At 31.0% G+C, this 12,840-nt stretch overlaps 1 protein-coding gene across 1 annotated transcript; it reads right to left on the bottom strand.

Moving 5' to 3' along the window:
• Window positions 1-2,511: 2,511 nt before the first annotated feature.
• Window positions 2,512-11,717, bottom strand: LOC125072812 (glycine-rich cell wall structural protein 1.8-like). The gene is made up of 2 exons (XM_047683510.1): window positions 11,681-11,717; window positions 2,512-3,501 (listed from the first exon to the last, which is right to left on the bottom strand). The coding sequence occupies exons 1-2, from the start codon at window positions 11,690-11,692 to the stop codon at window positions 2,512-2,514; spliced, it is 1,002 nt and encodes a 333-aa protein (XP_047539466.1). The 5' UTR covers window positions 11,693-11,717.
• Between the last annotated feature and the right edge of the window lie 1,123 nt (window positions 11,718-12,840).

Raw genomic sequence — 12,840 nt, 5'->3', positions numbered from 1 at the left:
TACAACTATCCTGCAAATGGATTTGTTCCACTTCAAATACATAAATTTAAATATGTATAAATCTAATAATACTAAAATTCAAAATTGTTTACACAATGCATTCAGAGTTAAAATTAATACATTTTGCAAGAGCAATTTCAGCTTAGTGCGCCAAAACATGATCTGTGAGATCTCACCCTAAGGCAATTTGTTACATAAAACAGTAGTTACTTATGAGAATGTCATCGTAACTCACTCGTACAATAAGACATCTGGCTGCATGAGGAAGTTTATCTTCGTATGTGTTTTTTTGTCCAAGACGTAGAAAATGATAGCTTTAATATTATATGTAATCGTTTTAAAATATAAATCTCTATTTATTAGTCTCGCAAAATATTACAAATGATCAAAATTTCATACTTCCCTTTCCAATTTGTCCTCTCCGTTCTTATTTCGAATCTTTTAGCTTAGTTTACTTTAGCTTAGCTTTGGAATAATATTCGTTCTGAGATCCGGAAATCTCCAACATTTTCTATTTTCAAATCAACCGCGAGTAACAATCTTTGAAATGAAACAGCCAACTAGAACGATGTCTTGAACTTTAATATTTCGTAGTCATCATTATTCACATTCATATTTATAACTTTATAATGTTACTTATTTACATAGCTGGTTGAATAGTAATATCATACATTAAAATATTATACATTATTTTGATGTACTGTAACAAGCAACTAGTTCAGTTCAATTAGCAGTTTTATTAACAGCCTAGCCATTTTACTAAACGGCACCGTTCATGCTTCCTGCATGGCATCTGCCGTTACATTTTCCATAATAGGGTAAATAGTTTCTTGGTTTGGGAGTGCTACTCAAAATAACTTTTTTCCAAAATTAAATTACGGAATTGTGGTATCATAAATAACCAAATTGATAATCTCGTTTTGTTTTTAAATAAATAAATTTATAAACCTTATTTTTGAATTCCTAGCCAAAAGTAAATAATAATGTCAAGGAAGACAAAATTGTCAGTACAGCGCTTTTGTGGCTAACATAACCGCTATATACGTTTGATATAAAGTAATATGGATTTCAAAAATCCTTGTAGAAAGTCCAATACTCTGAGTCAGATTTTTATATTATCTTTTAAAATACCTTATTTTTTTATGAATGCGTTCCATTAAAATAAAATGTTTTCAAACAGTTTTTAACAACATAAATCCACGAATAAGTAATGTGGGATTATTTTTAAGGATTACGTTATGCCTTGCTAAATGATTAGTTTAGATTAAAATTTACGGAAGTATTAGAATTTATAGTGTATGGTATCTAAAATATCTAATTAACGTCCTACAGAAATTGAGTGTAAAAAACATAAAAGTCGCTCAAGGTAAATTCAAAACACGTAAACATGGATCAGAAGGGCTCTAAGGAGATATTTACTTCCTTGCTAATCTTCCTTGAGCTTCGTGTCTCTGAAATAACAATCAATTAGTACGTCCCAAGTCCTTTACGTAACGATAGGCATTAATTTACATTATTTGATAATAACGAGGCAATTGTTCTTAATTACATTACATTAGCTGTATTAATAGATTCATCCATTTTAATTTCCAAAAATTTCTTACTTTTGGTAATATCGTCTGATTGGTCTAATATAATATATTTGGTTTATATTAACAAGTAAACCTCATTAACAGCCTTCAGTTAGACATATTGTAATTTAACACACAAATGATTCAAAGACGCACACTCACGAATTTACATAATATAATATGTATATTACCAGCCTGTAAATTTCTCACTGCTGGGCTAAGGCCTCCCCTCCCTTTGAGGAGAAGGTTTTGGAGCATATTCCAACACGCTGCTCCAATGCGGGTTGGTTACACATGTGGCTGAATTTCGTTGAAATTAGACACATACAGGTTTCCTCACGATGTTTTCCTTCACCGCTGAGCACGAGATGAATTAAAAACATTAATTAATCACATGAAAATTCGATAGTGCTTGCCTGGGTTCGAACCCGCAATCATCGGTTAAGATGCACGCTAACCACTGGTTGATCTCGGCTCTTATATAATATGCACTATAACAATATCCTCTATATAGCTGTCTAGACTCCTCAGTAGCCGATATTCAGTAAGAGAATAGTCATTTTCACAGACATTTCAAGGTGTTATTGTATTAATAACTTTACCTTTCTGAGCTAGGATTTCCTAAAAGTTAGATGAGTTACTAATAATACTTTAAACCAAAAATCGTTGATTTAACTCTTTCCTAAATATTTCAACGTTTTGGTTTTGTTTTGGAACATATAATTTTATAAGTTTAAATTAAAACAGGAAAAATTAAATCTTAAATCAAACCAAATTCATTAAATGGTAACATTGTATATTATTCATAAAAAAAGCATCAACAATCTTAATAATAAATAAATCAACTACAACATGAAGACCGTTGAAAATGACTTAAAATTAGTTAACAATATTTACAAGGCACGGAACTCACACACATTAAAGCACACATACAGCATAATTAGTGGTGACTTTTATGATGAATGGTTTTGTACACTGGGATTTTGACAGGGTAAGGCTGGGGAACATGGACTGTTACGGTTTTCTCAATCTTAATGGGAACGTGTTTTTCTACTGGGTAGGGGACATGCTTAACAACGGGGTATGGAACTACTTTTTCAATTGGAATAGAGATTTCAGTTTCAACGGGAACAGCTACGGGCTTGTGAACAGGAACCTTGACGGGATAAGGATGAGGAATGCCAATAAGGATAGGCTTGGGTACGTTAACGTGAATCGGCTTGTGGATAGGGACAGTCACGTGTTTGTAAAGAGGCACTTCAACGGGATGCTCCTCGTCAATGTGTTCTCCCACTGGAATAGCTTCAGCGTGTCCGAAGTTGTGTTGGTCACCATATTCATGGCCGCCATCTTGTAAGATAAAACCTTGTTGTCCGTTGTTTCCATGTCCACCGCTTTGGCCTCCAAAACTATGTCCGCCGTAATTTCCATTTCCTTCTTCATTACCATGACCAGATGTATCACCTTGAAAACCACCATGACCAGCATCACCACCACCAAAATTGTGTCCTAGGTCATGAACAGCTTGAAGATATGAATCTCCCCCAAAGTTTTGTTCGCCGCCGTGGCCGCCAGCGTCAAAGTTTTGCTGACCGTGTCCCGAGAAATCTTGGTTTTGAGCGATCGCAAAGGTATGATCATTGCCTTGACCACCGGAGAAGTCGTGAACTTCTTGTCCTCCATTAAATCCATGACCGCTTTGACCACCAGAAAAGTCATGACCGCCTTGACCACCAGAGAAATCATGACCGCCCTGAGCACCAGAAAAATCGTGATTTTGTCCTCCAGAAAAGTCATGACCTCCTCCTCCGCCTGATGGAGCAGCGAAGTGGTAACCTCCACCATTATCTCCTAGCCCGTTGTTTCCTTGATCATATCCAGAGTCAAATCCGGCCTTGCAAGTGGCAACTGCCAGCGCCAGTAAACAAACCTGCAACAAAGAAATTGTTATTAAAATCTTTTTAATCTATATCAGAAAAATTCGTACGTGAAATATATTTTAAAACTTTTTTTTGCGACGTATTTTTTAATGGTCTGTGTTGAAACGATAAATTTTGTTCATATAAAAGTATTTAATATCATAAATAAAATATATCATAAATCGGGCTTCTATTTTTGACGTCATGTGTGTCAATATTGTCATTTTTTGTGTAAGGCCGACACTTGCCTGACATTTATATAGTTAAACAAAAAGCAATTCATTGTCAAGCATTGTTGGGAAGAGAAATAGGCCGGGAGCGGAAAGCGCTGATGCAATCTCGTTAAATTTATTTAATTGGCAATTATTGAACGCATCGCTAGCCAAGCGGATCGGTAAATCATCGGTTCTGGCTCTCAAATTTTAAAACCTCCACACGAAAGTTTCAGTCGCGGCAAATTAGTCCGAGGAGCGGGTTTTAGTTCGCGAATGTGCTTCAAAAAGTATGAATTTTAAGGACGTCGAATCGAACTTTCAGCGTATGACGCTATGCAGTGGCGTATAACTTTTAAACGATTTTAAATAGTTTTTAAATTTTCGTAAATTAAGTGAGAATAAAATCACAGATTATATATATAATTTCAATTTGTGTATGTCAAATTTTCTATACCTATGACAAGGACGCCTAAATTTTTGAATATACATCTTTCAAATACCATGTGTACTAATGGTACCATTGTATGTTTTGACATGAATTTGTACTATTATATTCAGCGTATCTCAGAGACGGTTTGTGGCTGAATATTATCATACAATATAATTTACTGTATAACGTAGCCATGGCAACTAGTAGCTACTAAGTAAGTAGATTGAACACGGAAGAGTGATCCCAAAAGCAGTCAAAGAAATTATTTAGACGAATATTTTTTTTAATTTCTTCAACAGCAACATATATAAATGAAAGGATGAACTGTTACATAAAATACTTCGAATTATAAAAGAAGTTTAAAAAAAATACAATATGTCTTAAGCTATTTGCGTCAAACATATCAATTTCCAATATGAAACAAATTGAGACTATCTTGGAGCTCAACTCAACGCAGACGGAATAATCATAATCGGTTAATATATAAATACGGACTGCCTCACAATAAAATGCAGGCACATTTAAATGAAATAATTTAATCCAATAACGGCTGGCCTGTATCGAAACTATAATAAATAAAAAAAATATATACTTATATGACAATTCAAATGGAGAACGTTCTCCTTTATTGAAGTTAAAAATGTATGTTAAAAAATGCTCATTAGAACAAAAGCACTTTTGCCTAACACGCGGGATGTTAGAATTCACGAGGCAAAGGTCATATCTTTAAAGGCCTATGAATAGCGAATATTAATTGATATACCATTTAACGTGAGTGTTAATAAAAAATCAGGTTATTTTGAAATGTACTTCCGTGTTCAATAAAGTCACCCATTGCCGTTTTTTAGACTTCGTTTAAATAATAGCTATTGAATAATGTTGCCAGTTTTTTATGTAAAAAATCTTCGGATCGTTTTATTTCAACCTTTCACTTTGAGACCACGATCGCTTGTCCATTGTGCATAATGGAGTTACTTATATAGAGCTATAACAATCTGTACCGAAATTTTATATAACTGTTACATAGTATTTTTTTTTTAATTTAAAAATTAGCCCAGACTAGCTCTCCGTTTGGTGTAATCTATAATTTTAATAGATAAACTCTATTTTGATGTGTTTTTTCCAAGCTGAATTTTAGTAATACAATTTTAATTGCAGTTGTGGTAATAGTGTTTTTATTTTTATGTGCCAGTTGTAAATTTTGGGGAGATTTTTTATTTAAATCTCGAGATATAACTTCAGTATATTTCGATTTAAATATAATTGTCTTCGAATTAAATCATATTTAATTTAAAAAATATATATATTATTTAGCATAGAAATGTAAAAACAAATAATCGAAAACATAAATAAATAAATATTGGACAACATCACATACATTACTCTGATCCCAATGTAAGTAGCTAAAGCACTTGTGTTATGGAAATCAGAAGTAACGACGGTACCACAAACACCCAGACCCAAGACAACATAGAAAACTAATGAACTTTTTCTACATCGACTCGGCCGGGAATCGAACCCGGGACCTCAGAGTGGCGTACCCATGAAAACCGGTGTACACACTACTCGACCACGGAGGTCGTCAAAATTGTTTCGTGTCAAAACATTAACGCTTATTGAAATATAATAATAACTTTTTGCTGGCAATCGATAAAAAACCACTTTATAGGCTTTAAATAGGCTTTTAAAAGCACTATTGAATAGTCATGTTACATAATTGATTTAAATGTAAAGCTACCGGTTCCGAATGTAGTTTCGACCGAAAAGAACCTTCACGTGAATCTTTTTCGCCAATTTAAATACACAGTAATGTTATGTTATGTTATGAAAATAAACTAATACAAATTCCACGCTTTTCTATCATCTATACGAGTTCAATACTTCAATTTATTTACCGAAATAAATGCAAAATAATGTACAATCTGGTTGCCCAGTCGATCTCTCAAAGTTTTCGAGTTTTTATTTTGATTCGAAAACAAAAACTTAATTTGGTTAGGAAGTGGTATTTTTTTGAAGATCTTTAATGTGTGAATTTATAATAAAAATTAGAAATGACATATACTGCCACCGATCGATTAGGCATCGTTTCCATCGAAAAGAGCCAGAACGTCTGAGCCATTTAATATACGACTCCAAGCTAGTTATTGCCTAGAACTTGTATTAATTTTAAAATGTTAAAAAGGAATGCGCAACAGCTCTTATTAAATTGGTTTACTAATTCAGAAATAAATGCGGGTTCGCATAATGTCGACGTCATCATAATCGATTGATTAGACATACAGTATATGAAAGTATCTTACAACTGTCAGTATCGTAACACAAATAAAACGAGAATATAATAAATAAGCAACTGATTTACGATTCATTGAGTTCACGTGTGAAATAATTAAAAATCAATTACTAAAAATATACTTGTAAAATAAACGAACCAACCAATATAACTTTGTCGAATAAATTGATTTAGGTATTAGCTTTTGGTTTGTCACACTTTCAATTGATCCCTAAATTCGAATGAATAACGTCACGGTCTACTGAACTCGTTATGCCATTGAACTTATTGTAACAATGTTATCTTACATAACACGAGTAACTTTTCGTAATATAATCGTAACAAGTCAGGGATGGCAACACTTAAAACATCCTTAATAGTTAAAAACTCTTTCAATTTAAATAGTACATCGTCTAAGATTCAAATAGTGGCCCTCTGCGTAATTTTATTAGTATGAATTTGGTGCTATTTGTTCGAACAGGATTATCATGTTTTAAGCTGTGCGTTCCGTACACATGGCTGAGTCGAGAAATTAACTTTCTTATTCCTATCACAAAGGATATAAACATTGAATTCCGCACCTTTGATCTTTTCGTCGATAGAAGGCGTTGTCTTAAACTTCGCTATCTTTGTAAATCTATTTAAGAACAATGGAGTAAATGTATGCGGCCAATATTATTATGTAAATAGTAATTTAAATCTCTTATATATTGCAGATTTTAAAGATTACATTCTAGAGGAATTTAGCATATATGTATAAAGTTAGTGACCCAAACAGGTACATATTACGATGCTGGAGCTAATATCTAGAGTGAAAATTATCTAATTTTACTCTAGATACAAGTAGATATCTATCTACCCCCAAGATATTATTATTTTATGTATTGACAAAAATTGCTCGTTTTGATAAATTAAGGTATAATCTAAATCCCAAATTCTTAACATTTAATTCGCGTGGAAAAAAACAACATGGAACCCTGTCTAATCAAGTTCCTTACACTTGCCAGGCTATTTTATATTACTATGCGAACCATTTTGACTTCGAACTGGACACAGATTTTGATAAATACACGTCCGAAAGTAAAATGGAATTCACAGACAGCTATTAAATATATAAGCATTAGTGAACGTCCCTTTTACCGGCCTTTCTCGTGCAAACGAGTTGGCTAGATTAGTTTAGTCTAAACGCTAAGACCTAGTTCACAATGGAGAAAGTGCTCTTGTCAGTTAATGTTATGCATATGAATGGACTCTGAATTTCTTTTTTAATGATATTATTAAATCTAATTGACGTTTCGCTTGGAAGTTGGATTTATTTGGGGTAAAGTTTATTGACCCTAATTTGCAAATCGCTTCCATTTTGCATCTTTATGTGCAAACATGATGTGTTGACCTGAGATTAAAAACTTAAATGCCCTCTAGGGTTTTCGTAGAATAATGATGGATAGAACAATAAAGTAGTTAAGTGACCATCTTTGTTTTGTGATATAAATGGAAACACGTCTGATTAGATACCACCGCTGGTTAATATACCACAATCATCAATGGTAGGCTGAGTGAAGTAACCTAAAAACAGCAGAGTTAAGTAATCGCGATGAATCATTAAAAAAATCCATATAATTTTGTACTCGTATTCTCAACTATCTACGAGTAAATTGAACCCAATGTCCTTATTCGGTTTAAAAAATTAATTAAGACATATTTATATTAATGATTTTTATTACGTTACTCGCCGTTCACTTTCACACTGAGTTTTTAGACATTTAACAATTTATAAAATATTTTTATTTTCTGATGTCGTAAATATTAAGTTAGTTTATTGGACAAAGTAGGAACTTGTCACATGAATTCGTAAATTAAACCACTTGCCTTAATCCTAGTGATGTCTGTTAACTTATTTATTATCGATTCGTTGCAAACAACACTGGGTTATACAATGTTAGTATGATTAAGTATTTGTTGATTTTCGGATCCGATAAATTAATTTAATTATATTTAATTAATATACGTAATTGGTGAATAAAGTATCTCCTGATTCTTAGGTATTCTTGCACTTAATATATTATTATGAAATGTCGATTCAAAGATCTTATATAAGGGCCTGTTGAATAATAATAATGCTTGAATATGAATACGTTTCTGGTTTTTTCGCGTTACGGTAAACGTAAAAGTTTTCGTTTTAAATGTATCGATAATATGTACACGATAAAGACATTAACGATTGAGTTTTATAAAGAGTTACCAACTTAAATCACACTTTATTATATATGATATTAATAGCTTTCTTTCTCTTGGACGTAATCGACATTGTAGAGAATCTTTTTAGTTTTTATAGTAATTTCACTCTCGTTTCTAATGGCCTTATTCTATACTAGATGAATACTACGAATCTTATATAATATAACTATACATTAAGACTTTTAAAATTAAAATAAACTGGAAAAAAAAAAACTTTTTAAATTTTTTTGTAATCATCTGCCGCCATTTTGATCTTAGTTTTGAGCTTAGTTTAACTAGCTGAAAATATCAAGATTTTAAATATTACAATATTTTTTTAAAAGTTTTGCGTTTTTTAAAGCAAATGCATTTCTTTAGAGATAAAATATCTTCAATCCAAATAAAATCAATATCAGCATATCAGTTATTATTCTACCCCACACATGTAATAGAATTAATTTATAATATTATATCGTATAGAATTATTTTGACACAAATCATCCCAGCTTACATCCCTAAATGGATAAGATACCGCAACAATATACGTCAATATATCGATATAGTCCCATTACTACTCGTGCTTTTGAAATAGGAATAAATTGGATTCTCAGTCGATTTTCACATGGATGAGCTCCTAACCGGGCAATAGTAATCGTTCAATCGACTTTGAAACTGGAGATTTTCCCTTCACTATTTTGTGTTACCATTTATTTACGCTAAGTAAAATATGGGATCGCTTTGATATCGATATAAAAAAAATTGGTATAATGTTTTATTATATTAAATTATTTGTGATATTTACTTTTGTAATTAATACAATCATTTATATTATAATTATGAGTAAGCAAAATAAAAATTAATTGTTTTCATTTTGAAAAAGAAATAGATATCCAGGATATTTAAGTGCACAACTCGGACAACGTCAATTTGCTCACTATCATAGTCTGATGGAACATTCTAGACGCCCGGAAGAAATTAGACGCAAATTCGACTTTTACATGCTTTTCTATTAATAATATAATAATATTAAAAAGTATTGTATCTATAAAAAAGCCTTCATAATATACATGAGTAGTAATTAAATAAACAACAGAGATAATAATTGTACTATCAAAGGAAGAACAGAATTAGCCGTCGCTTATATGGTAAACAAAATAAAAAAAAGTGAATATTAAATTCATTCGAAATTCAAACACAAAATACGTCAAGCGTATCTTAAAATCGGTACAACTGAAGTTTGCATACGCAAATGAGAAACCTCACGGTATATTTCACAGTTGAAAATGTTTAAATGTTTAAATGCATCCTCCTAAAATTGAAATGTTCTGTTATTACATGAAATATAATATTAAACTTATATTTTGTTAAGTTAATTTAATAGCATGTTCCGGTTGCTGTGTCGAATGATATAATTACGAATTGATATCGTTCGTTTGAATTATAAATTAAGTAATTAGTTCGAGATTTAGATCTAGTAACTGACCTACCCTATATCTCTGTTTGACCAATAAACCATCACTAAGCAAAAAATCACATCGATCAATAGCTCCGTTCCTGCACTAAAGGAGACACCGACATATCATAATTATTAAAAAAATGTTCATTATCCCAACTGACATCATAGACGCGAAAGCGAATTTTTACGTTTTACGTCACAGCTAAACATCAGATAACTAACTAAACTAAACTAACATTAGGTAACTAACTAAACTAAACTAACTTAGTTATAATATATCTAGATAGTAAGGTGTTTGAAAAATTGTGAACGAAGCAATAAACACAACAATCACAAGAGAACGTATAAGATATAATAAAAACTTATATTTTTTTCTAGTTCCTACTTTATTTATAATAAACTAATAGTCCTTACAGTCATACAATAATGTATATAGTCGAGAAGCAAGAACTTTTAAATAGTAATCTTTTAAGACTAATTTATATTTAATATTTGTTTTATTTGTAGACGCTACCGAAGAGAACAAGAAACTCTTGTCATTCTTTATTTATTTTTTTAAAACACACACACAGGTTCTATTTTTGTATCCAATATTATGTCCAAATTAAAAAAGTAATGGTTCAAAATAGTTTTATCGCACTACATTTTTGTACTGGAGAAAATATTTAAAGCTCGACTAATATATCTTAATACGGTCAACATGAGAAATCGAATAGATTTTTTTTTTAAATATAATATTTTTTTATACATGGTTAGCTTTATGGTTAATAATTACTTATCTATAAACGTGTCAATATCGACGTTTATTGTATTAATTAAATTGCCAGTTTAATTATTTCCGTTAATTAATTATGCCGTATGATATTTTCAAGTTTTATATTTTTTAATCAAATGATACAATATTATATAAATACTAGATCACTATTTGGATTTTGTTTTCTATCCCTACCTGTATAACATATTAGTTGCCGTTTATTTTCTTTGAAAATAATACGAGCTTTGTAACCTTTTTACGTTAAAAAATACTTGGTTTAATCATATAGCTCGTATGGTTTTGTTTTATTTAAAATTTTAAAATTTGATGCTAAATATTTTTCGAAAACGAATTTAAGGACCGACAACAAAAAAAAATTATACAATGTTATATTTCTTTTTGTTGTATTTTTAAGCTTTATTTTTTTTATTATTATTCTGTCAAATTAAAATATAATTTTATTTATAGATTATGTAAGTGTCATAAAAATGTAAACAGATTAAATCGCATTACCGGTGTCGGTTTTCTTCCTCTGTATAACAATAGAACGCTTATTTCAATGAGCGTTATATAACAATTAAAATATTTATACACTTGTTACGTAACCATATCAACGCGACACGCAAAAAAGTTTTTAAAAATTAATGACACACATACAAAGAAATTGAGCAGACCTTAATTAATATACTCACATACGTCAACTCACACATTGAAATTGATATTTCGAAAAATGGAAAATTATTTTTGGTCAGAAAAAAAAATTTTAACGATTAATCGTTTTAAGAATTTCAAAATCCGAACAATTCACACTTGCACCCACACCTTAATATAATATATTAAATAACTTACAAATGTCTTCATGTCGATAAACTTAGTTAACGGCCGGTGGTAGGAAGCTATGTGATACCAAGCAGTTGATGTTCCAAGTTTTTATACAAGTCGGAAGTGATTGTCGGTTCTTAGGAAAACGGGAAAGGCTTTATATCTTCGAGAGTGGCTACAACGTTCTGAATATTATTGTTTTTTTGACATTATAATTGTTTCATACTATTTAACTTACAGTAGCAGTTTATATGGTCTTTTTTAATTCATATTATATAATCTATGTAGTTTTTAACATTTAAGAATTAATATATAAAAACTCTTTCGGAAGGAACGTTTTTGTGGCTGATTTCGTCATGGTTTTTAGTTAAGATGATTTAAACAAAAGATGCAACAGCTTAATAATACTCGCGTCGTGACTAACGGACTAACAAAACTAAGTGAGTTTAAAATATCGTAATATTATATTTTAAATTATCTCCATAGCTGAGATGAGCAAGTGGTTCATAACACGTGATACTAAACCAATGATAGCAGTTCCACACTAGCAGGCAACTTTGAAATTTAAGTAAATTCGGCATAATTGTATCCATAAATCGTTGGAGGAGGATCTATGTGGTGGACTGGACTATAAACCTTATTCAAAATATAAAAAGAGGCCTCAGCCCAATAGTTACAGGCTGTTACTTTTTATATTCAATATTATTTACAATATAATTAAACATATGTACGATATTCTTTTGCTTAAATCTAAATCACACTTACTGTATTTATATTTTCAGTGAAACTACATTCGTTATCTATTAAGAGCGACATAAAAAAGTGTCTAATAAATATGATCAGATGCAGAAGCCCCGACCGTGATGGCTACATCTTTTTTACAGTGGAATTATTAAGTCAATTCTTTACACTATCAATTCGTGACTTAAGCTGTTGTGTCTTTGTGCTTGTAATAACACTTCAAAGCGGATGACTCTGCCTCTAAAATAGAGTCACTACCATATCAACACTACCGACGAAATTTAACAGTAATAACAATATAAACCTCTACGTTAGTCGATAGAACTTTTTTTTTCATTTCAATATCACATAGAGATTAAATTATTTAAAAATGTTTTTGGATACGTCTTACTGATAAGACTCACAGATGTTGGTTTTTTTATAGAAATTATAAAGCCAATACAATT

The sequence above is a fragment of the Vanessa atalanta genome, chromosome 22 (assembly GCF_905147765.1).
Source record: "Vanessa atalanta chromosome 22, ilVanAtal1.2, whole genome shotgun sequence".
Taxonomy (NCBI): Eukaryota; Metazoa; Arthropoda; class Insecta; order Lepidoptera; family Nymphalidae; genus Vanessa; species Vanessa atalanta.
Note: the sequence above shows the minus strand (reverse complement) of the source record. Positions and strands in the feature narration are given on the sequence as shown.